At 45.9% G+C, this 25,621-nt stretch overlaps 1 protein-coding gene across 1 annotated transcript in view; it reads left to right on the top strand.

Moving 5' to 3' along the window:
* The first annotated feature begins 893 nt into the window (after nucleotides 1–893).
* ECHDC2 (enoyl-CoA hydratase domain containing 2) overlaps nucleotides 894–25,621 on the top strand; it is a 30,021-nt gene continuing 5,293 nt past the window's right edge. The window contains exons 1-7 of the mRNA XM_052637962.1: nucleotides 894–1,103; nucleotides 16,980–17,047; nucleotides 17,118–17,205; nucleotides 20,114–20,200; nucleotides 21,008–21,100; nucleotides 22,738–22,794; nucleotides 23,003–23,190. Of these exons, the coding sequence (XP_052493922.1) occupies nucleotides 971–1,103; nucleotides 16,980–17,047; nucleotides 17,118–17,205; nucleotides 20,114–20,200; nucleotides 21,008–21,100; nucleotides 22,738–22,794; nucleotides 23,003–23,190 (714 nt within the window). The 5' untranslated portion in view covers nucleotides 894–970. The remainder of the gene's footprint in view (nucleotides 1,104–16,979; nucleotides 17,048–17,117; nucleotides 17,206–20,113; nucleotides 20,201–21,007; nucleotides 21,101–22,737; nucleotides 22,795–23,002; nucleotides 23,191–25,621) is intronic.

Raw genomic sequence — 25,621 nt, forward strand, 5'->3', positions numbered from 1 at the left:
TTTGAGAGAATAGCATTGAAACATGTATATTATCATATGGAAATAGCTCGCCAGTCCAGGTCCGATGCTTGAGACAGGGTGCTCAGGGCTGGTGCACCCTGAGAGATAGGGTGGGAGGGAGGAGGGAGGGGCATTCAGGATGAGGAACACATGTTCACCCATGGCTGATTCATGTGAGTATATGGCAAAAACCACCACAATATTGTAAAGTAATTAGCCTCCAATTTAAAAAAAAAAAAAAAGATTCTATCACCAGACTCTAGCCAGGGTCCTCTGAGCCCTCTTCTCTACTGGGCTTCAGCCTCCCTTAAAGTAGTGAGAACAGATTTTACAAGGAGAATGAAGGAATAAGGAAGTTGGGTGAGCCAGGACTGTGGACAGTCAGGGAAGTGAAAACTTAAAAAATACGAAGAGCGAGGTTAGTTCCCATGGGACTATTCTAGTTTTGCTGTCCCTTCTGCAAGCTTAGGCTCCCTCAGAGACTGGGAGATAGGAGCCTCACCTTCAGGTACTGGCTGGAACAAGACCCTTCAGCAGTCTTGAGTTTTCTCAGGCAGGCACTTCAAAAGGGGCTAGAGTCATCCTAGGGATCTGTCCTTGAGCTGTTAGAAACTATGTTAAGAGTTCATGCTGGACATTTCTCTTTTGCAACAGCGTATTACTGAGTAAAATCTGTTCTCACTACTTTAGCTTCCAGCTTTCTTTATCTTTGGCACTTGTCACTTTGATTACCCGCGCTTTACAGATGAAAATTTTGGCACTCAGGAGATTGGCAGCCTTGTGCTAAAGCACACAGCAGAGCCGGGCTTTCTCTTTACCCACGTCTTCCGGTTTCCTACAGGCTCAGGGAGCTGCGCAGGGCTCTCGGCCCATAGGAGGAGCAGTTTGTAAAGGCCTGGAGCAGAGCAGCGAGCTTTCAGCGGGAGGCGGTGGTGGAGGGCCGAGTGGCCCGTTCCCAAAGTGGGCCCCCATGCTGCGCGTCCTGACCAGCACCCTGCGCTTTCCGCGCCCCTGGAGGCCGCTTGAGACCCGCGGCTGCTCCTCCAACGCCGGGGCTGCAGGCCGGGAGATCCAGGTGTGCGCTCTGCCGGGTCCAGACCAGGGTAAGTGCCCAGAGCCCAGAAGGCGGCTGGGGTGAGCTCCGGCTGGCTGAGAGGCAGGCCTGGCATGCCTGGTGCTGTTGAACGGTACGGACCCATGGCCAGCACTCCCACTATAGGGAGGCAGATTGAAACTGATCTGAGAGAGAGAAACCAGTGAGTGGTCCTGAGAGAACTTAGGTTCCCCACCCAGAAACTGAACCTGGGTAGCCTGGATGAAAACCAGGAATCCTAGCTGCTAGACCACCAGCAGGGAGAGGCTAGAAGGAAAGCAGACATTTGAAAACAAGAATGTTTCAAGGAGGCAAAGACTGTAAAAACAGGTACAAAGCTTACTATTACAGACACAGCACAACATATGGGAGAGCAACAGAGAAGCAGTTATATTTAAGTCAGAAAAGCTAGGCAGAAATATATACCAGAGAAAGGCTATCAGTGGCCTCTCTAACGAGGAGGAGGCCAGTAAAGAGGTGAGTTAAACCACTTATAAAGGACAGCCTTTGGATGTTTATATATGGCAAATTATCTTGTTTCTTCACACCTGACTGGTCCTAGGACCTCCCCAGCATGCCTGGGCAACTTTTTGCTAAGATGGATCCCACTGCAGAAATTTATGAGGGTGTGTCCACGCTTACTAAGGGGTGGCAACCCCACCCTTTTTGATCCCTAAAAAGCCTTCCTGCACATGTGTAGACAAGGACATTTTTCTTGACCTCAGGGGTGATCATCTTACCTCTGTATTCCAGCAGAGCTCATTTACTGACACTAGCTTTGTCCCTGGCGGGTCTGGGTGAGAAGCTTCAGTTTTACTCCACTGATAAACATCAGCTGTCTGGCCCAGGGGCCCATCTATCTCCTACCGCAAAACCAATAATGGGGAGGCAGGTTGCTCAGTGTGTTTGAGGATTGGACCCCAAAGTTCCTGCATCTGAGTAGAGCCTCCCCTGGTCTAAATCCTTTGGTAGGTGACCACCTTACCTGCCGCCCCCACTGTAATTGTGAAGGGATTCTGTGTCAATATTGGTCTCCTCAGCCCCAGATTTAGTGGCCTGGGGCTGTGAGGAAAGAGAAGGGACTCATTCAAGGGTAGAACTCACTACCAGCAAGCCCACCCCCGACTACAGCTTTAAAATGCCTGATTTTCCTCCCAGGCTGAGCGTCCTGGCAGGGTTCCAGTGGGCTGGGACAGCCGAGCCAATTCCAATTTGGCTTAGGGTGTCCCGCCTCCTGGAGAGGAGGAGCTGAAGAGCGGGGAGGGGTGGGAGGAAAGAGGGGAAGGGAGAGAGGAGAGGCCTGGAGGAGTGCTTGGCGCCCTCCTGTGCAATCGCCCTGCAGCTGCTGTGTGGAGTCCTGCTGACTCCAGGGAAAGCTCATGGCAGTCACTGTCAAGAACACTTTGATTGAGCCTTGTGTTGGGTTTTCTTGGTCGTGTTATATTTTGTTTTGTTTCTGTTTGGGGGTAGTGTTATTTGTGAAGGAGGGTGAAGGGCAGTGATTGGACTTTGCATTCAGTGGCATTCCCCTGTCTGCTGTTGTGTCACCAGCTGGGCAAGTTCCTCTTGTCTTTACTTTCTCCCCCGGACCAACCCCTCTAACCTTCCCCGCATTTAAAGTAGCACCGTGTCCAAGTTTTAGTTTACACAGATTGTATTGTTCTAGGCATCTCATATTTCTTACTTTTTCTTGCTTGATACTAAGTTGAAGAGCTGTTGAAGAACTATTCCTTGCTTTGTGATATTGCATACCGTTCCCTACATACATCCCTCACTTTTGATGGACATGAAGAGGCTTCTGGCGTCCAACTACCTCACTTGGTGAGAATTCTCTGGCCGTGTGGGATGGCTAGGGTTAGAGAATACCCCAGTTGCTCTCATGCTTTGTTCACTGCCAAACGGGCAACAGTGTTTGCCTTGAAATAGCTATAACTATTCTCCCAACTTTACAGATCAATAAACCGAGGAACAGAGAGTTTAAGCAACGTGAACCAGGTCTGATTTTAAAACCTGTGTTCTCAACTATTAATGGACATCACTATTCTTCTAGTAATTAGAGACTAAGAACACAGACTTGTACATTAGTTAAAAAATTATCATGGCTCACTTGTAGATAGGAGAATTTTTTATCCAGAAATAACAAGTATCACAGTAATCCAAGCCTGTGACCCAACCACTAATACCAAAGAAGCTGAACAGCTCTGTGAAGACCTACATGACCTTCTAGAACTAACACCAAAAAAAGATGTCCTTTTCCTCGTAGGGGACTAAAGTAGGAAGTCAAAAGATACCTGGAGTAACAGGCAGGTTTGACCTTGGAGTACAAAATGAAGCAGCACAAAGGCTAACAGAGTTTTGCAAGAGAATGCACTGATCATAGCAAACACCCTATTCCAACAACATAAGAGCTGACTCTTCACATGGACATCACCAGATAGCCAATATAGAAATTAGACTGATTATATTGTTTGCAACCAAAGATGAAGAAGCTCTATACAGTCAGTGAAAAAAAAAAAAAAGACAGGAGCTGACCTTGAATCAGATCATGAACTCCTTATTGCAAAATTCAAAATTAAATTGAAGAAAGTAGGGAATACCACTAGGCCATTCAGGTATAACCTAAATCAAATCCCTTATGATTATACAGTGGAAGTAAATAGATTCAAGGGATTAGATATGATAGGCAGAGTGCCTGAAGAACTATGGATGGAGGTTTGTAACACAGTACAGGAGGTGGTGATCAAAACCATCCCCAAGAAAAATACAAAAAGGTAAAATGGTTGTCTGAGGAGGCCTTACAATTAGCTGAGAAAAGAAGAGAAGCAAAAGGCAAAGGAGAAAAGGAAAGACACACCCACCTGGATGCAGAGTTCCAGAGAATAGTAAGGAGAGATAAGAAAGCCTTCTTAAGTTAACAATCCAAAGAAATAGAGGAAAATAATAGAACAGGAAAAACTAGAGATCTCTTCAAGAAAATTGGAGATACCAAGGGAACATTTCATGCAAAGATGGGCACAATAAAGGACAGAAATGGTAAAAGACCTAACAGAAGCAGAAGATATTAAGGAGAGGCGGCAAGAATACACAGAACTGTACGTCTTAATGATCACGATGCTGTGATCACTCACCTAGAGCCAGATATCCTGGAACGTGAAGTCAAGTGGGCTTTTTAGGAAGCATTACTACGAACAAAGCTAGTGGAGGTGATGGAATTCTAGCCGAGCTATTTCAAATCCTAAAGGATGATGTTGTTAAAGTGCTGCATTGAGATGCCAGCAAATTTGGCAAACTCAGCAGTGGCCACAGGACTGGAAAGGGACAGCTTTCATTCCAATCCCAAAGAAGGGCAATACCAATGAATGTTCAAACTACCACACAATTGCACTCATTTCACATGCAAGCAAAGTAATGCTCAAAATTCTCCAAGCCAGGCTTCAACAGTATGTAAACCGAGAACTTCCAGATATTCAAGCTGGATTTAGAAAAGGGAGAGGAACCAGAGATCAAATTGCCAATATCCAATGGATCATCGAAAAAGCAAGAGAGTTACAGAAAAACATCTACTTCTGCTTTATTGACTATGCCAAAGCCTTTGACTGTGTGGATCACAACAAACTGTGGAAAATTCTTAAAGAGGTGGGAATACCAGACCATCTGACCTGCCTCCTGAAAAATCTATATGCAGGTCAAGAAGCAACAGTTAGAACTGGACATGGAGCTGGACTAGTTCCAAATTGGGAGAGGAGTATATCAAGGCTGTATATTGTCACCTTGTTTATTTAACTTATATGCAGAGTACAGATGTGAAATGCTGGGCTGGATGAAGCATAAGCTGAAATCAAGATTGCCGGGAGAAGTATCAATAACCTCGGATATGCAGATGATACCACTCTTATGGCAGAAAGTGAAGAGGAACTAAAGAGCCTCTTGATGAAAGTGAAAGAGGAGGGTGAAAAACCTGGCTTAAAACTCAACACTCAAAAAACTGAGATCATGGCATCTGGTCTCATCACTTCATGGGAAATACATGGGGAAACAGTGGAAACAGTGTCAGACTTTATTTTCTTGGGCTCCAAAATCAGCTCAGATGGTGACTGCAACCATGAAATTAAAAGATGCTTGCTCCTTGGAAGAAAAGCTATGACCAACCTAGACAGCATATTAAAAAGCAGAGACATCACTTTGCTGAGAAAGGTCCACATAATCAAAGCTATGGTTTTTCCAGTAGTCATGTATGGATATGAGAATTGGATATGTGACAATATACAGCAATGTGTTAGTCACTCCGTCATGTCTGACTCTTTGTGACTCCAAGGTCTGTAGCCCACCAGGCTCCTCTGTCCATGGAGTTCTCCAGGCAAGATAACTGGAGTGGGTTGCCATTTCCTTCGCCATTGGATCTTCCCAGCCCAAGGATGGATCCCAAGTTCTCCTTCATTGCAGGCAGATTCTTTACTGTCTGAACCACCAGCTCTGCTGTGCTGTATGCTTAGTCACTCAGCTGTGTCTGACTCTTTTCAACCCCATGGACTGTAGCCCACCAGGCTCCTCTGTCCATGGGGATTCTCCAGGCAAGAATATTGGAGTAGGTTGCCACGCCCTCCTCCAGGGGCTCTTCCCAACCCATGGATCAAACCCAGGTCTCCCTCATTGCAGGCAAATTCTTTACCATCTGAACCACCAGGGAAGCCTCTGAACTACCAGGGAAGCCCTTGAAGAAGTCTGAGTGCCGAAGAATAGATGCTTTTGAACTGTGGTGCTGGAGAATGCTCTTGAGAGTCCCTTGGACAACAAGGAGATCAAACCAGTCAATCCTAAAGGAAATCAACCTGGAATATTCATTGGAAGGACTGATGCTGAACTTGAAGCTCCAATACTTCGGCTACCTGATGCAAAGAGCTGACTCACTGGAAAAGATCCTGATGCTGGGAAAGATGGAGGAGAAGGGGAGACAGAGGATAAGATGGTTGGATAGCATGATCAACTCAATGGACATGAGTTTGAGCAAACTCTAGATGATGAAGGACAGGTGTGCTGCAGTCAGTGGAGTCACAGAGTCAGAAATGACTGAGCCACTGAACAAAAGTATAAGCATCAGGAGATTAAGCTTCTGCCCCTGCCAGAGGGCGTATAGAATGTCCTAGAGGGAAGGAGATAAGGAAACCAAGAGGCAGTGGAGGAGGCATGAGGAGGAGACCCACACACAGGAGAACCATCCCACCATCCTCCCAGAAGTCACCAGTCCTGTCTTCCACTTGTTGTGATAGCATCAGAGCATTGTCACATTGTGCCTGTTCTCTTCGAAAATGAGATTAGCCCATTAACCACTCCTCACCCTTATGGCTTTACTCCAGCTCCTGAGCTGAATATTCAAGGTTCTCCACCACAACCTGACCATGTTACCTATCTCTTCAACCATGGGTTTGTTCATTTTAAGCCATCCCACTTCAGTGTTTCCTTCTAACTATGCCCCTAACTTGGGTCCTCTCCTCCCTCTCTACCTTTGTAAACCACTTAGGAATTACACCCTCTTCAACCCACTCCAGTATTCTAGAGAATCCTGTGGACAGAGGAGCCTGGTGGGCTGCTGTCCATAGGGTCACATAGAGTCAGACATGACTGAAGCGACTTAGCACCAGCAGCAGCAGCAGCCCCCACCCTTGTCCTTTTACATTCCTTCTTTCTGGACTTGTCTTCTTCATCACTTGTTAACTCTGAGAGTGAGGATTGCTAGCTGGGTCCACCTAGTTACTTTGGCACATTTCTTTTCTTTTCTGAGCCTCAGTTTCCCCCTCTATATACTAAGGGATTATTAAGGCTTCCCACACAGCTCAGTAGTAAAAGAATCTGCCAGTGCAGGAGACACAGGAGACTTGGGTTTGATCCCTGGGCCAGGAAGATCCCCTGGAGAAGGGAATGGTAATGCCACTCCAGTGTTCTTGCCTTGAGAATCCCATGGACAGAGGAGCCTTGCAGGCTACAGTCCATAGGGATTACAAAGAGTCAGACACTACTGAGCAACTGAGCACACATACCCACACAACCTTCCAGTGGTTTCTATCGACTCCCACCCACATCACTGTGTGATCCAGACCAAGATCGATGTGACTCTAGGTCTTCTGCTAAGCAGATCAAACCATCACGGGAGTCTGATAAGAGTAGACAGGGTGCAATGCAAACCCATCATTATTACTGGGGTCCAGCAAGGACAATGTTCCCAGAATAGGGTGTCAACTAAGAAGTCAGGGGCCACAGCTGAGTCCTCTATTTCTCTGGGGCCTGGCATGTGGTAGTAAGAGCTGAACATTGTCAGGTGAATGAATGAAAGCCAGAGACACCCTGTCTGGCCCCTTAGGTCTCCCAGCTTAGAGCTCACACATCATATTGGGTCCTAGACTTTCACCAGCTTCTGTGCATTTTCCCTGCTCAAAGTGCCCACAAACTCTGGTTATACACTTATGGACATTATCTCTTTTAATCTTCATTACAACCTTTTTAGTATTTCTATTTATAGATCAGGAAAGGGAAGGTCAGAAGGATAAAGTAACTTGTCCAAGGCCATGGAGCTGGTATGTGACTGAGCTGTGACTTCAGCCAAGCACCATATTTGTGTTCTGCAGGAGAGAGCTAGAGATGAAATATGGGAGAGAGTTAGCCAGAGAAAAAGGAAAGGCAGAACAGGAAAGTGAAGAGGAGAGAGGAAAGTTCCTGTCAACCCCAGGATATCATGATTATATTTGTTTTCTACTGCCATATAACGTATTACCACAGACTGTTGCTTAAAATAGCATACATTTATTATCTCATAGTTTCCATAGGTCAGAAGTCCAGGCACAATTTTGCTGGGTTCTCTGCTTCAGGGTTTTATCAGGCTGCAGTCCTGGAGTTGGCAGGGGCTATGGTCTCTCATCATAGGCTCAACTGGGGATGGATCTGCTTCCAGGTTCCTCAGGCTACTGACAGAATTCATATCCTGTTGTAGTGCTGAAGTCCTGTTTTCTTCCTGTTGGCCAGGGTCCACTCTGAGCTCCCAGAGGCTGCCCACAGGACCCTGCCACAGGACCATATCCATGGGCCCACTAGCATGTGCCAGTAACATGGGCTTTTCAAGTTTCATCTCGTTGTGGCTGCGCTGGTTCTTCCTGCACACAGGATTCCTCTAGCTGCACGAGCGGGGGCTGCGCTCTGATTGCCGTGTGCAGGCTTCTCACTGCGTTGGCTTCTTGTCGCAGAGCTTGGGCTCCAGTGCACGCAGGCTTCAACAGCTGTGGCTCACAGGTTTAAGGGTCTGGGCACTAGTTGTGGTGAATTAGCTTAATTGCCCTGCGGTGTATGGAATCTTCCTGGGTCAGGAAATGAACCCACGTCCTCTGCACTGGCAGGCAGATTCTTTACCAGTGGACCACCAGGGAAGTCCAATACAGGGTCTTTATACATTATAAACTAATCACAGAAGTGACATCTCATTATTCTTGTCATATAATTGGACCTAATTTAGAAATGATCTTTTATGACCTTTCCTGTGTTCTCTTGGTTAGAAGCAATTCACGGGTTCTGCCCACATTCAAGGGAAGGGGATTATTCAGGATATGAACACCGGGGCCCCTCTAAAGTCTATCTGCCACAGTGGCCTTGGACCTAGACTGTTCTCCTCAACCCTTCTGATGTGGTTTCTCTGTATCCACCAGTTTCCCTTCCCCAGGTTGCAACTTTTTCTTTTCTGGAGAGGAGGACCTTTGGGACATCTGAGTTCCTCAGTGGGACCTCCAGGCCTGCGGGGCTCAAAGAGTTCTATGAAGGTTTCCAGGGAGGCTGACGAAGCCACCTAGACTGCATATTACAGTTCTCTGTCCTAGACCACAGTTCTTTAACTGTGGCTGTAAAGCCTTGCCCTTGAGAGCACCAGAACTTTCACTGGCCCTTCCGGGTATCTCAGATCAACTTACACTGAGAACATCATTTTAATAAATTCTGCTTGTTCCACAAAACTAGGTACACTGAGAGAAAAGAAGAAGAGGCCTTTGAAGACCAAAGGATTGATGAACACACTCCTCTAATCCATCCTGACATTTTACAGGAGGGGAAACAGCCAAGAAGGCATAAGAGTATTTGAGCCTCTGCCCACGGTCGGTCTCTGTTCCCCACACTTGGCCCTGATTCGGCACATGAGGTCAGAGTGATGTACAAAGGCCAGACTGTAGGGAATCTTTTGGGTGGTAATACGGATTTAGACTGAATTCTGATGAAAAGGGAAGCAAGAAGAATATGGTCAGATTTGGGTTAGAAAGATGACTTTGACCCAAATGCGGGAATGAATGTGGAAGGGGAAGGGGAGGCAAAACTGAGGACAGTGGGCCAGTTGGGGCATTCATGTAATAGAAGGAAGAGCCCACCAGCTCAGTGGCTGCAGGAGGGCAGGGTGTGAGCCGAAAGTTCTGAGATCCAAGAGGTTGAACTGTCTGCCTCAGACACTGAGTAAACTTCAAGTTTACTCTCAGAAGAATGGAGGCAACAGAAGAGACCTCCGAGTTAATATGTCATTCACTCACCAAAGGAGCAGAAGAAAGAATGATCATTTTTTGACGTGTTGGTCTAGATGTCAAGTGAGCAGCAGGATATATTCAGGCTTGGAGCTCAGAGGAAAGCAGGCGGGGTGTGCAGGGCAGTCCTGAGTGTACAGGAGGCGAGCACGTGGGGAGCGGGAAGAAGGAGGAGGGGCAGACAAGCAAGCGCAGCCCTCCTGACTCTCCTGTCCTGCCTCACGGGGCTCTCCCTTTCCTCTGAACTCCTCCAGTTCTAGAAGACACTAAAAGGTGCCCCCCTTCCCCCGCCAAGAAATATGCTACACTACATTGGCAAAGGGATATTTTTGAGCTAAAGCCGCTTGAAATAAACAGCAGATGCAAGAAGGGCATGCTTCTCCCCTTTTCTTACTGAAAACAGAAGATAAAAACTCCCATTTGAAAAATGCCCTTCCTGAAACTGGAGATTTACAAAAACATTCTTCAACAGGGAGTTGAAGCCAAGAGAATCCTGTACAAACAGACAAGTGTGTTGAAACAGACAAGTGTGAACAGACAACTGTGTAGAAACAGGCCTTATCTTCCTGTAGCCTCCCACACAGTTAACTTTGCCACAGTTGCTGCTCTTCCTTCAGCCTGCTATAAAAGCGTGTTGTGGGTTGTGTCAACCCAGTTGTGTCCGTCTCTTTGCGACCCTGTGGACTGCAGCATACCAGGCCTCCCTGTCCCTCACCATCTCCCAGAGTTTGCCCAAGTTCATACTCATTACATGGATGATGCCATCTCATCCTTGATGCCCTCTTCTCCTTCTGCCCTCGATCTTTCCCAGCATCAGGGACTTTTCCAAAGAGTGAGGTGTTCACATCAGGTGACCAAAATACTGGAGCTTCAGCTTCAGCATCAGAAGAAAGAGTATTCAGTGTTGATTTCCCTTAAGATTGACTGGTTTGATCTCCTTGCTGTCCAAGGGACTGTCAGGAGTCTTCTCCAGGACCACAGTTCAAAGGAGTTTGGCACAGTCTTTGGCACTCTGCCTTCTTTACGGTCCAGCTCTCACAACCATCCATGACCACTGGGAAGACCATAGCCTCGACTATACAGACCTCTGTCAGCAGAGTAATGTCTCTTCTTTTCAACACGCTGCCTAGGTTTGTCATAGCACGTTGACCTACCATTCTTGGGGTCTTCATTTCCTTTGGAGGGCTCGTGTGTTACATAAAATTTGAACAAACTCGTATGCTTTTCTCCTGTTAATCTGTTTCATCTTGGTTTAATTCTCAGGTGCAGCCAAAACACATTAAAGGCCCAGCTCCACAAACCCTACAGTACCCGCTCTGCTACGCTCAGCGCCCTCACCTGTGCCACTCCCTCTGTCTGATATAGGCTCTTCCCACCAACACACACACACGCTTTTGTCCGGCTAACTCCTATTCATTCCTCAGCTCTCAGCTGAAAGGTCGCTTCTTCCCCCAGGAAGTCACTGCTCATCCTCTACACTAGGGCTCCCCTCTGCCCACTCTAAACCCCCAGCCTCCTGTCTTTTTTTCCCCATGTTGATGTCGCAAATGGTAATTACTTGCTGAATGTCGATCTCCTCTGTTAGACTGTAGGATCTAAGAGGACAGGGACTGAGCCTGCTCTAGTCTCTGACATCAGTGTTTAGTACAGAGGCCAGTGTGTGTTAAATACAAAACTGTACAAACGACTGAATAAAGAGAACTTGGACTGACCTTTCCGAAACTTCAACTACTTTGCAAACTATTATATACAGAATGGATAAACAAGGTCCTACTGTATAACATAGGGAACTATATTCAATATCTTGTGATAAATCATAATGGAAAAGAATAGGAAAAGGGATATATATGTATATAACTGAATCACTTCGCTGTACAATAGAAATTAACACATTCAATAAAATATAATTTTTCAAATGGAGCAGTCTCTTACATGTAGTATTTTTCCCACTATACCTCACTCTGAAAATGAAATTTTTTAACCTATTTCCACCTTGCTCAAATGCTTCCATCTATGAGCTGCCATTTATAATCCTATAGTAATTTATGTATTTATTTTACTTATGACCTCATATTATCATTTACTTATATTAGGCTGTAAGCACTAATGTAACAAACCTTTGAAGACAGGGATTGTTACATATCCTTATAACTCCCACAATTTATTACATCAAACTTGTTCGCTAGATATTCAGGGTTTGTTGTTTTTTTTTTAATAACCAACACTTGGTTTTTATTTTTCATCTTCTTAGTTTTAGTCATTGTATTTGGTGTACAGTCATATCTAGGCTTTTTTAAAACTCTCATTCATTTGAGACTAATAAAATTAAACATCTTTTCATGTGCTTAGTGGTCATTTGTATATCTTCTTTTGTGTGGTTATCTTTTGTTATGAAGTGGGTTTTTTAATCAAAATATACAGTTGACATATTAGTTTCAGATGTTCAGTTCAGTTCAGTCGCTCAGTCATGTCCTACTCTTTGTGACCCCATGCACTGCAGCATGTCAGGCTTCACTGTCCATCACCAACTCCTGCAGCTTGCTCAAACTCACGTCCATCCCGTCAGTGAAGCCATCCAACCAACTCATCCTCCCTTTTCTTCTTCTCCCGCCTTCAATCTTTCCCAGAATCAGGGTCTTTTCCAATGAGTTAGCTCTTCCCATCAGGCTCAGCTTCAGCATTAGCCCTTCCAATGAATATTCAGGACTGATTTCCTTTAGGATTGACTGGTTGGATCTTGCAGTCTAAGGGACTCTCAAGAGTCTTCTCGAACACCACAGTTCAAAAGCATCAGTTCTTCAGCACGCAGCTTTCTTTATGGTTCAACTCTCACACCCATACATGACTACTGGAAAAACCTTAGCTTTGACTAGATGGATCTTTGTCAGCAAAGTAATGTCTCTGCTTTTTAATAATGCTGTCTAGGCTGGTCATAGCGTTTCTTCCAAGGAGCAAGCATCTTTTAATTTCATGGCTGCAGGCACCATCTGCAGTGATTTTGGAGCCCAAGAAAAGAACATCTGTCACTGTTTCCATTGTTTCCCCATCTATTTGCCAAGAAGTGATGGGGCCAGATGCCATGATCTTTGTTTTATGAATGTTGAGTTTTAAGCCACCTTTTGCACTCTCCTCTTTCACTTTCATCAGGAGGCTCTTTAGTTCTTCTTTGCTTTCTGCCATAAGGATGCTGTCATCTGTGTATTCGAGGTTATTGATATTTCTCCTGGCAATCTTGATTCCAGCTTGTGCTTCTTCCAGCCCAGCATTTCACATGATATACTCTGCATATAAGTTAAATAAGCAGGGAGACAATATACAGCCTTGACATACTCCTTTCCCGATTTAGAATCACTCTGTTGTTCCATGTCCAGTTTTAACTGTTGTTTATTGACCTACATGTACATTTCTCAGGAGGCAGGGAAGGTGGTCTGGAATTCTGACCACTTTTAAGAATGTTCCACAGTTTGTTGTGATCCACACAGTCAAAGGCTTTGGTGGTGTCAATAAAGCAGAAGTGGATGTTTTTCTGGAACTCTATTGCTTTTTTGGTAATCCAGTGGATGTTAGCAATTTGCTCTCTGGTTCCTCTGCCTTTTCTATATCCAGCTTGAACATCTGGTAGTTCATGGTTCAGGTACTGTTGAAGCCTGGCTTGGAGAATTTTGAGCATTACTTTACTAACGTGTGAGATGAGTACAATTGTGCAGTAGTTTGAACATTCTTTGGCATTGCCTTTCTTTGGAATTGGAATGAAAACTGACCTTTTCCAGTCCTGTGGCCACTGCTGAGTTTGCCAAATTTGCTGGCATAGTGAATGCAGCACTTTCACAGCATCAGCTTTCAGGATTTGAAATAGCTCAACTAGAATGCCATCACCTCCACTAGCTTTGTAGTGATGCTTCCTAAGGCCCACTTGACTTCACATTCCAAGATGTCTGGCTCTAGGTGGGTGATTACACCATTGTGTTTATGTAGGGTCTTCTGTGTATTCTTGCCGCGACTTCTTAATATCTTCTGCTTCTATTAGGTCCATACCATTTCTGTCATTTATTGTGCCCATTTTGCATGAAATCTTCCCCTGGTATCTCTAATTTCCTTGAAGAGATCTCTAGTCTTTCCCATTCTATTGTTTTCCTCTCTTTCTTTGCATTGATCGCTGAGGAAGGCTTTCTTATCTCTCCTTGCTATTCTTTGTAACGCTGCATGCAAATGGGTCTATCTTTCCTTTTCTCCTTGCCTTTAGCTTCTCTTCTTTTTTCAGCTATTTGTAAGGCCTCATCAGACAACCATTTTGCCTTTTTGCATTTCTTTTTCTTGGGGATGGTCTCTATCACTGCCTCCTATAGGGTGTCATGTACCTCCATCCATAGTTCTTCAGGCACTCTGTCTATCAAATCTAATCCTTTGAAACTAATTGTCACTTCCACTGTATAATGGTAAGGGATTTGATTTACGTCATACCTGAATGGTCTAGTGGTTTTCCCTACTTCCTTCAACTTAAGTCTGAATTTTGCAATAAGTTCATAATCTGAGCCACAGTCAGCTCCTGGTCTTGTTTTTGCTGGCTGTATAGAGCTTCTCCATCTGGCTGCAAAGAATATTAATCAATCTGATTTCAGTATTGACCATCTGCTGATGTCCATTTGTAGAGTCTTCTCTTGTGTTGTTGGAAGAGGGTGCTTGTTATGACCAGTGTGTTCTCTTGGCAAAACTCTGTTAGCCTTTGCTTTGTCTCATTTGTTTCACGTGTACATAACAGTTCAGTGTTTGTATACATTATGAAATAATCCCCACAGTAAATGTAGTTAAGATCCATCACCACACACTTACACATTTTTGTGTGAGTGAGGGGAACGTCTAAGATGTACAGTTTTAGCAACTGACAAATATTGTTAACTCTAGTCACCATGATGTACGTTATACACCCAAGACTTATTTATTACAGATATATGTTGAATAAATGAATTGAGAATTTTTAAATTGGGTAGAAGAAAACCTAGAAAAGAAGTGCAGGGCATCATCTGAGAGGTAGGAAGGCCAGGAAAATGTGGAGCCACAGGCAGGTACATGTTGTTATACGTTTGTCAAAACCCATAGCATATGCAACACCGAGAGTGAACCCTAGGTAAACATAAAAGCTGTGTGGTAATGACATAGGCATGGAAGTTAATCTTTGGTAACAAATGTCCCACTCTGGTGGGAGGCTATGCATGTGCATTGGGCAAAGGATTTATGGGAACTTCCACACTTTCTCAGGCATGTCCGACTCTTTTCAATCCCATGGACTATAGCCTGCCAGGCTCCTCTGTGCATGGAAATCTCCAGGCAAGAATACTGGAGTGGGTTGCCACTTCCTTTTTCAGGGGATCTTCCAAACCCAGGGATTGAACCCGGGTCTTCTGCATTGCAAGCATATTCTTTACCCTCTGAGCCATCAGGGAAGCACTTTCTACTCCATTTTGCTCTGAACCTAAAATTGTTCTGAAAAAATAACTGTGTACTAAAAAAAACAAAAAGGCCACAGCAGAAAATGTTCAAGGAGGAGCAGGTGTTTGGTCAGGAGAGTTAATTGTTGCTGAGCCTGGGAGCAGGATGGAAATATGTCCCTCGGTTAGTGATGTGATTACACTGGTTACACTGGTCTCACTTAGGTGAGAACGGTTTCTGCTGAGTGATGGGGTGGGAGCTAGACTGGAGACGACTTAAGAGAATGGAAGGCAGGAAAATTACTAACTGGATACGGAAAAGCCTTTCAAGAAGTTTCACTGGTTCTCATGAAAGAATATCACGAGTAGGGCAAAGGATATTCTCTTGCCAAAGAGGACAGAATGTGAATGTGCTCAAGCCTCGGGATTAGTTGTTAAATTCTTATCACAGAGGCATCTGCTCACTTGCCCCATGAGTGTGCAATCAGTTAATTCCATGCTGCAGGAAAACTTACAGGGCAATGCCCCAGGTTCTTATTTCTTTTTGGCTGTGCCAGTCTTAGTTGCAGTATTTGGAATCTTAGTTGCAGCATGTGGGATCTAGTTCCCTGACCAGTGATTGAACCCAGGCTTCCTGCATTAAGGGAGTCTTAGCCAATGGACCACCAGGGAAGTCCCGCCCCAGTTTCTTTAATAAATGTCTCTGAGCAAAAGACAGGGCTAGAGGCAGAACCTAAGGACTTTAACAAGCTTTTAAGAGTTTTCTTTTTTTAATTAATTAGCAAGTCTACTTTATTTTGGGGGGCTCCAAAATCACTGCAGATGGTGACTGCAGCCATGAAATTAAAAGACTCTTACTCCTTGGAAGAAAAGTTATGACCAACCTAGATAGCATATTCAAAAGCAGAGATATTACTTTGCCGACTAAGGTCTGTCTAGTCAAGGCCATGGTTTTTCCTGTGGTCATGTATGGATGTGAGAGTTGGACTGTGAAGAAGGCTGAGCGCCGAACAATTGAGGCTTTTGAACTGTGGTGATGGAGAAGAATCTTGAGAGTCCTTGGACTGCAAGGAGATCCAACCAGTCCATTCTGAAGGAGATCAGCCCAGGGATTTCTTTGGAAGGAATGATGTTAAAGCTGAAACTCCAGTACTTTGGCCACCTCATGTAAAGAGCTGACTCATTGGAAAAGACTGATGCTGGGAGGGCTTGGGGGCAGGAGGAGAAGGGGACGACAGAGGATGAGATGGCTGGATGGCATCACGGACTCGATGGACGTGAGTCTGAGTGGACTTCGGGATTTGGTGATGGACAGGGAGGCCTGGTGTGCTGCGATCCATGGGGTCGCACTGAGTCGGACACAACTGAGCGACTGAACTGAACTGAAACTATATGGTCTAGAGATGACCATCTGTGTGATAAAATTGTAAAGAAATGCAAGGAAGTGATCACCATAAAAAGTCAGGAGACTTGTTTCTTTTAGGGGGAGGTGGGAGCAGTGAATGAGTCAGGGCACACCAGATTTCTGGGTGGTGGTGTTATAACTCATTCAGCTCGAGTGGAAGAAGTCTGGCTGTAGAGAAAAGAAGCACATGGAAAGAGATACATGAAATTGAAGAAGGGGTGTGTAGGTGTGTGTGTGTGTCTCACAATGGCAGAAGCAGGCAGGAACCACTGGGGCAGTCATTCTCGTCCCTCTCCCCATGGTGCTCCGAGGTCCTCAAGCCCTTCCACTTCTGTGAGGCAGAAAGGGCAAGGGTTATTCTCCCGATTTTATGATTGGAAAAACTGAGGCCTGAGTGTGTGTGACTTGCCCCAGGTCACACTGCTCATCAAGGGTAGAGGCTGCCCAGATCCCAGGCCCCAGCCCAGGAGTGAGCAGGGCAGCTGGCTCACCTGACACTGCCCTGTCCCCTGCAGGAATTGCTGAGATTCTGATGAACAGACCGAGTGCCCGAAATGCCCTGGGGAACGTCTTCGTCAGTCAGGTGAGTAAGGGGGGGCACCAGGGTGGGCTGGGGCTGAGCTGGGAGGTATCTGATCGGGTCTCCTCTGCAGCTGCTGGAAGCTCTGGCCCAGCTTCGGGAGGACCGGCAAGTGCGTGTCGTGATCTTCAGGAGTGGAGTGAAGGGTGTGTTCTGTGCAGGTGGGTTTCCTTCCTTGCCTCCAACCCAGGGCTCCCACCAGCCTGCATTTAGGGAATATTTAGGTTGTTTTAGCACAGGACTCGGTCTTCTCATGTGGCACTACTGGTGAAGAACCCACTTGTGGACACAGGAGACACTGGTTTAATCCCTGGGATGGGAAGATTCCCTGTAGGAGGAAATGGCAACCCACTCCGGTATTCTTGCCTGGAGAATCCCCATAGACAGAGGAGCCTGGTAAGCTACAGTCTATAAGGTTGCCAAGAGTCGGACATGACTGAAGCGACTTAGCACACAGCGCAGGGCTCATTCCCATTTTAAAGATGTGAACTCAGAGGTGAAATTCCTTGCTTAGAGCAACACAGCTAGTGAGAATTCAGTTAGAATTTGACCTCTCTGACTCCCAAATCACTGTTCTTTCCGTTCTGACCCTTCATTGAGGAAATGAGTAAACAGAGTCCAACGACACTCACCAGGTCTGTGGCCAAGATCGGACTGGCTTACTGCCCCTTTGCCCACCCACAAGCTTTCAGTCCCTGTCAACGAGGCTCTTCCACGTCTCTGCACCATTTGGTCCTCACAACAGGGCAAGCACCATGGACTTCCTTTCTGAGACGAGAAATGCCACATCCCAGGCGCACAAGAAGCAAGCGAATGAGAGTTGAGCTAAGAACTGACTCTGGGGTGGCTGTGGAGGGGGCACTGGGGAGACGGGAAGGGGCTGCGGAGGGCGAGGCTGGGAAGCGAGTGATTCTCAGGCAGTTTCAAGGGCATGTGGCTCAGTCCCCAGGCCTCAACTGTCAGGATCCCGGTGAGCAGCCTGGGGAGGGAGGTGGCAAGGGAAGTATGCAGACCAGTCTGCCTGACCCCGCTGCCCTGATCGAGACCCTCCTCCTACTCCGGCCCCTTCCTTTGGCTCCCCCATGGTCTGACGTCTTCCATCACAGTCACTTCGTGACTGTTAGCCCCGCTCCTCACCACCCCAGCGAATGACAGGAAAGTAGGCGGCCTGCAGGAGGTCTGAATCTGCCCCTGATTTGCTCTGGAATTCTGGGCTAGTCCCTGTCTCTCTCTGGGCCTCAGTTTCCTGATCTGTCACTGAGGGGCTAGGACTAATCAGACTCCCGAGGGCTCTCCCAACTGACTTTCCCATAATCTAGGACTTGCAGACAGTATGTTCACCGCTTACTACTGCCTCAGGCTCCGGCTATCTGGCCTTCAGTGACCCTCCACTGGCACTACTCTCACGAAGGACCCTGCCCACGCCCATGCCACTGTCCCCTGCACTCACTCCTCACCTCCCTTGACCTTCAGCCTCTTCCACCAAGCCCTTCTTTTAAAAAATAATTATACCTGATGTATGCCAATTATTTCTCAATAAAACAGAAAAAAAAAAATTTTATATTACTATTTAATGTTTTGTGAGTTGTCACGTTTTATACATTATACAAACTTTACATTTAATCACATAATTTACATTTTAATCACTTTTAAGTGTAAAATTCACTGACATTAAGTGCATTCACAAGATTATTCAACAATCACCTCTATCCATTTCCAGAAAACTTTCATCATCTCAATAAACTGTATACTCATTAAGCAATTCCTCCGCATTTCCCTAACACCCAGTAACCTCCATTCTACTTTCTATCTTTACGAATTTGTCTACTCTATTTCTTACAAGTAGAATCATACATTTGTCCTTTTATGGCTAGCTTATTTCACTTGGCATCATGTACTTCATGTTCATCCATGTTGTAGCATATTGCAGAATTTCTATCCTTTTTAAAAGTGAATAATATTCCTTTTCACATATATATTCCACATTTTTTTAATCCATCTGTTGATGGACTTGGGTGGTTCCCAAATTTTGGCTACTGTGATTAATACTGCTATGAACACTGGTGTGCACGTATCTGTTTTGAGTCCTTGCTTTCAATTCTTTGGGGTATATACTTAGGAGTCAAGTGGCTGGAACACATAGTAATCCTACTTTGAACTTTTGGAGGAAGCACCAAAATATTTTTCATGGCAGCTGTATCATTTGACATTCCTACCAGCAGTACATCAGAGTTCTCCACTCCAATGTTAACACTTTTTTGTTTGTTGTTTATAATCACCGTCTAAATGGGTAAAAAGCAGTATCCTATTGTGGTTTTTATTTGCATTTCCCCAATGATGTTGAAAACACTTTTCAGTGCTTACTGCCTTATCTTCTTTTTTTAAATATTTATTTGGCTGCACTGGGTCTTAGTTGAGGGACACAGGATCTTCAATCTTCATTGTGACATGCCACCTTTTAGTTCAGGCATGAGAGCTCTAGTTCCCCAACCAGGGATCAAACTTGCGCCACCTGCATTAGAAGCCCAATCTTAGCTACTGGACCTGGTGGGAAATCCCACTGGCTTATTTTCCTTGGAGAAATGTCTACTTAGGTCCTTTGTTTGTTTGTTTTTGGCCACTCTACACAACTTGCATGATCTTAGTTCCCCAAACAGGGATCGAACCGTGCCCCCTGCAGTGGAAGCATGGAGTCTTAAACCACTGGACCCCCAGGGAAGTCCTCTGTGTTTTTGGTTGTAGGAAACCTTTACATAGCCTAGATATCAGTTCCTTACCAGATGTGTGATTTGCCAGTATTGCCTTCCATTCATGGGTTGTCTTTGCTCTCTTGATAGTGGCTTTTGATGCATTAGTTTTTAATTGTGATGAAATCCAATTTATCTTTTTGGTTTTGCATCTATTCTCTTTTGAACTCCTCCTCCCTCCCTGGCTTCCCTGACCGAGTTTTCCTGGTGTTTCTCTTTCCTCTCTGGCTGCTTCTCTTCAGGTTTCCATTGCTGGATCCTTTGACAGCCTGGGATTCAGTGCCAGGTCATTTCCCAAGGGCTCTCACCCTTGCATCTGCAGGTGCAGACCTGAAGGAGCGGGAGCAGATGAGTGAGGCAGAAGTGGGGCTCTTTGTCCAGCGGCTCCGAGGCCTGATGACTGAGATTGGTGAGGGTTCTGGAGTGGGGAGGAGGAGGGCATTCAGGGGTCCTGCTGATCCCAGCCTCACCCAATCTACCACACTCTAAAGACAGAATGGTTTCTGTTGTGAGCTCTGTGGAGAGATGATTCTCCCAGGGAGAGGGGGCAGGGATAAGGAATTCTACGAGGAGGGTGTCACGAGGATCCAAAGGACACTGGCTCCCCAGCATTAGTGCCCTGCTAGTTCTGACCCCCAGCCCCTGTGCCCTCAGGGTACAAGCCTGGCCATTCCAGAGTCAACTTTCAGCAAGCATACTTGCAGGCTTTGACAAATTCTTGTTCCTTTTTCTGGAATATCCCTCCTAGGCCATCTGAACTGTTTATGCATTCTTTAAGACCACCAGTGCCTCCTCCTCAAGGAAGCCATCCCTGGCCCATCATCCAAGCTTCCTTTCTCAGTTCACTGATCACCCTGGGTCGTCATCACCTGTTTGCCCGTCTCCCTTCCCCATGTCAGATTCAATTCTGTTCCCAACACACACAATGAGAAAGGAGAGCAAGAAGGCGGGTCCTGGGGAGGCCCACAGGAGGGTGGGCCTGACCAGGCATCACCCTGCCCATCCATCTCCCCATTCCCATTCCCCAGCTGATCCCACAACTTTCCCCAGTGGGAAAACTAACTGCTAAGATAACCTGGATGAGGTACCAGGTAAGCTCCCCAAGCTTGGGACCAATGACACTGTCTATCACAACCAGCTAGACCGTCTCCTACCCTGAGACACTGTCCTGGTCCTACCAGGGCCTCGCAGGCTGAGCCCTCCTTTGTCTCCACAGCAGTGTTCCCTGCACCCACCATTGCAGCTATGGATGGGTTTGCCTTGGGTGGAGGCCTGGAACTTGCCCTGGCCTGTGACCTCCGAGTGGCAGGTACTGGGTACGGGGAGAGGTGTGGAAGGGTGGGAGGGAAGAGTGAATGAAACCAGCTAATTCTGGGGGTTCTGCAGTCAGCCACTGCTCTCAGCTTTCCAACAAACCCCACAACTAAAGGCAAAGTGGGAGCCAAGGAATTCAGGCAGTAGTTGTTCCCCACCCACCACCCAGCCCCTGACTGCTACAGGACTCGTCCCTTCTCAGAGCTGGCTGCCCTCAGCTCAGGACTGTTTGTACCAACCCCGGGCCAACTGCTGACACAACTAGAAAAGAACATAGAGAGCGAAGGTTGGGGACAAAGGTATCTATTCAGTCTTCCAGTTCTGTCCAAGCCGGCTGTATCGATCATGCTGTGAACAAAGGTGAGCCATGAGGGCAGCCTGTTACATGCCCAGTTAATCACAGCATGACTGGGCAGGAGCAGTGCCCTACAGTAGCTCTATCAGAATCCACAGAGGTTTGCATCAGCAGCTCAGAGAAATTGAACTTCAAAATGTGGAGGGCAGGGAGGATGAAGATAATCAATTGCTTTTAACCTTGCTCACTTGGTGGTAAGGTGTGCCCTCTTTAGAGCCAATCAGAGAAGATATGAGACTTCCCTGTAGCTCAAACGGTAAAGAATCTGCTTGCAACGCAGGAGACCTGAGTTTGATCCCTGGGTCAGGAAGATCCTCTGGAGAAGGAAATGGCAATCCACTCCAGTATTCTTGCTTGGAGAATCCCATGGACAGAGAAGCCTGGAGAGCTAAAGTTCATGCGGTGATAAAGGGTCGAATACAACTGAGCGACTAACACTCGCTTACTTTAGAGAAGATCTGAGTGTTATCATGGCGCTACTACTTCTCCTGCCCCCAAGAACTTTTTTACATGTAGCCCCAGGCATAGAGGGACTTTATATCCACGTGATACATAGCAGAGAGAAGCCATCAAAATACCAGGTCAGGTCATAGCACCAACTCTGGTTCTACCTGCCTGTGTTTAGGGGAGCTAACTTGCAGGGTTTGATGGATAGAAGGGTGAATGTAAACCCCTCCCCTCCCATACTGCATGGTTCGGAGGGACTGTGTTGAGGGAATTCAGGAGAAGCCTGTGGGGTGGGACACTCAAGGAGGGCTTCTCACAGGAAATGCAACTCAGAAAATAGGATGTGGATCAGAATACAGGAAAATTTCAGGCTGACAAAAAGCTGGGAGGAAAAACTGGTGGAAGCAGGAGTCACTGACACTCTAGGCCAGACCTGAGTTAACATGAGACTGAGAATCCATTAACTTACAAATAGGTAGTGGGTATCATCCAGGAACCCTTCCTTGTTCTAAGCTCCATGACCTCCCTTGATCCTTGGCAACTCTATAACGCAGGTAAAAAAGATGTTATCACTTTTATTTTCCCCATCCACGAGGCTCAGAAAGGCTAAGAGAGTTACTCAGTGAGCTGTGGAGGTAGGGTGAGTACTGGGACTCCTGACTTCCAGGCTAGGGCTCTTTAAAGGTAGTGACTGGAGGAGCCTGGCTATGGCCGCACCATGAGAGAAGAAATTGGCTGGAAGGGTGAGCAGAGCCCACAGAGTGTCTCTTATCCTCTGGGATTGGAGCTGGAAGACAGGGTGGGGGCTTCACTCTGTTCTGTCTAAGCAGCTTCCTCGGCTGTCATGGGACTGATCGAGACCACCCGAGGGCTCCTCCCAGGAGCAGGTAATCTCAACACACACCATCCATCCTCTACCTGTTCACTCTATCCAGCACAATTCCCTACTTCCCTCTTTTGCCCTATGTCCTGGGCTCTCCCCCGCCAGCCTAACCCAATCTTGTCCTCAGAGAGGTCTTGGCTGACTCCCAGCCAGGGCCTCCCCTGGGCCCCCACATTCCATGAGGATTCACCATCCCTACTCCATCCTGGCAGGAGGGACTCAGAGGCTGCCTCGATGCCTGGGAGTGGCCCTGGCGAAGGAGCTCATCTTTACAGGCCGCCGACTGAGTGGGGCGCAGGCCCAGGCTCTGGGGCTGGTGAACCACGCTGTGGCCCAGAACGAGGAGGGCAATGCTGCCTACCACCGGGCACGAGCACTGGCCCAGGAGATCCTGCCCCAGGTAGGACTGCCGCTCAGCACGGGCGGGCCTGCCACTGGGCATCACAGGTGGGGAAACCAGGGGGCAAGGGTGTCTCATGCAACCACACAAGATCCATTTTCCCAGATTTATAAAATTAACCGTCTTTGGCAGTTTTGCTTCCATTCAGCCATCTAGTAAATAATACTAAATCAGATTTTAACTTAAGATCAAAATTGAGTTCTGAGGAGCTGGGATCAATTAAGCTTGAAAATCCTCAGAACAGCCTGTAAAACTGAATTTCCTGAGATGATGCAAATGATCTCTATCTGTGCCATCCACTAAGGCAGTCACTAGCCATGTGTTTTGTCTCTATGTCCGACTGTGCGACCCCACAGACTGTAGCCCACCAGACTCCTCTGTCCATGGTATTTTACAGGCAAGAATACCATTTCTTTCTTCAGGGGATCTTCCCAACCCAGGGACTGAATCCGAGGCTCCTGCTTGCCAAGCAGTTTTTTACCCTTGAGCTACCTGGGAAGCCCCACTAGCCACATTACTTAAATTAAAATTTGAATTTCTCAACTACACTTGCCATATTTTAATGCTAATAGACACATTTGGCTGTTGGCTATTGTACTGGACAGTAAAGCATGACAAAATTGAAAATGCAAGATTCTTTAAAGCAGGTAAAGAACTACCAGCCCATCTTTCGACCATACACGTGGTGGAAAAGCACCTGAAATGCGTGATGTATGACGTGTGTTAAGGCCCGTACTCTTTTTTAATCCTCAAATAGCCTATTAGCATAGTTTCCCGACAAGTGTAGATGCCCAGGGAGTGGGTTAGGCCCTGCCTACATGTAATCTCCAAGTACCCGAGAGGCTCCACTGGCTTCTCATTTCTCTAAGAGAGCCAGAGGGAAGTCCCAAGTTTCCACAAAGACAGGCAAGCAGCTGAAATGCAGCCAGGTTCTGTTAAGCTGTAATACTCACTGAGCCCATATGGTGCACCCTCATCCTTCAGACACAACCAGACACAAACAATCCCGGGTACTTTAATGGTGTCCCAGTGTTAGAACAATCCAGTTGAGGTGATTATGCCTGTCGCGTCTGTGCTATAACAGACCCAACAAGGTTAAGTGACTGCTCATCAAAGTTAAAGAAAGTGACTGCAATAATACCACAAAGACAACACTATTTTGGCATCCATTCTGCATAATACAGAAATACATATGATAGCTAGTATTTTAAGGAGTGGAGACCATGTAGAAAATTTTTAAAGAACAAACTAAATCTTTAATGGATTTCAAATACAAAAAATTAAAGACATGTTACAAAAGTAATAAAATATTAACCATACTCTTATCATTTTAATATTATTAACACAATATTTGAATTAATCATGAAAAGTAAAAAAAGAGTTATCTTATTTAGGGGGGAAAAAAAATCTCCCTCAAATATCCTGCCTCTTTTTATAACTTTGAGATCTTTACTTACTTGCTTAGTTACTTGAGGGCAAGGACTAGAAAAAACTGATGGTAAGTTTGGTTTAAAAGCATTTGTTTTGTCTTCATTTCTTGTTTATAGTTTCATCACACATAAAGGGAGAGTCTGATGCTGTTCATTTTCATGCTGTCGTGTTTCTCTTATTACTTGGTCAGAAAGTCTGAACTGATAACAAAACTCTGAGTGACTCAGGGTAGTAGCTGATTACACTTACACAGATTGAGGGGTCTATTTGTGGACTCTAGGGTTTGTCTTTCTGCATAAAATAAAAAACTGGGTCTTTGAGCTTAGTCTCAAGATGATTCAGGCTTCTGATTTTTCAATATATTGAAATAATGGTATTTTACTAATTACTAGTATTTCAGTATTTAAAAGTAGCTTTCCATACCAAAACAACAGCCTACCAAAAACTAGTATTAGAATCATTAATGCAAATCCTGGGACATTCTGATGCAACCTGTTTAACTTCCAGGTGAGTTACTGAGTGCCAAATATGAAGATTCCCTATGGGCTGAGTGCGAGAGATGCTGTTGTAGACAGCTGCCCTCTAGTGGACAAATTACCAAAACTGGGCCAGTCAAATTGCTCCAGAGATTACAGCCCCAAAGAGCCTATCAATAACACAAGGTCCACAAATTAACACTCAGATTTTCCCTTTAAACAGTAAATATACTTTACCCTTTGAATATGGATTTGAATACCTTTTCCATTTGAACATCAAAGTAATGGAATATCCTGTGGCAACTGTGACTCACTGTTCGCATTTCCAAATAACATAAAATGATGCATCATATTTCTAACTGACCTTCTTCACAGAGTGTTCCATTGAAGAACACACGTTGGAACTGTGAAGGTTCACTTCAGTTCAGTTCAGTTCAGTCACTCAGTCGTGTCCGACTCTTTGTGACCCCATGAATCGCAGCACGCCAGGCCTCCCTGTCCATCACCAACTCCCGGAGCTCACT

Source organism: Budorcas taxicolor, chromosome 3, assembly GCF_023091745.1.
Source record: "Budorcas taxicolor isolate Tak-1 chromosome 3, Takin1.1, whole genome shotgun sequence".
Lineage (NCBI taxonomy): Eukaryota > Metazoa > Chordata > Mammalia > Artiodactyla > Bovidae > Budorcas > Budorcas taxicolor.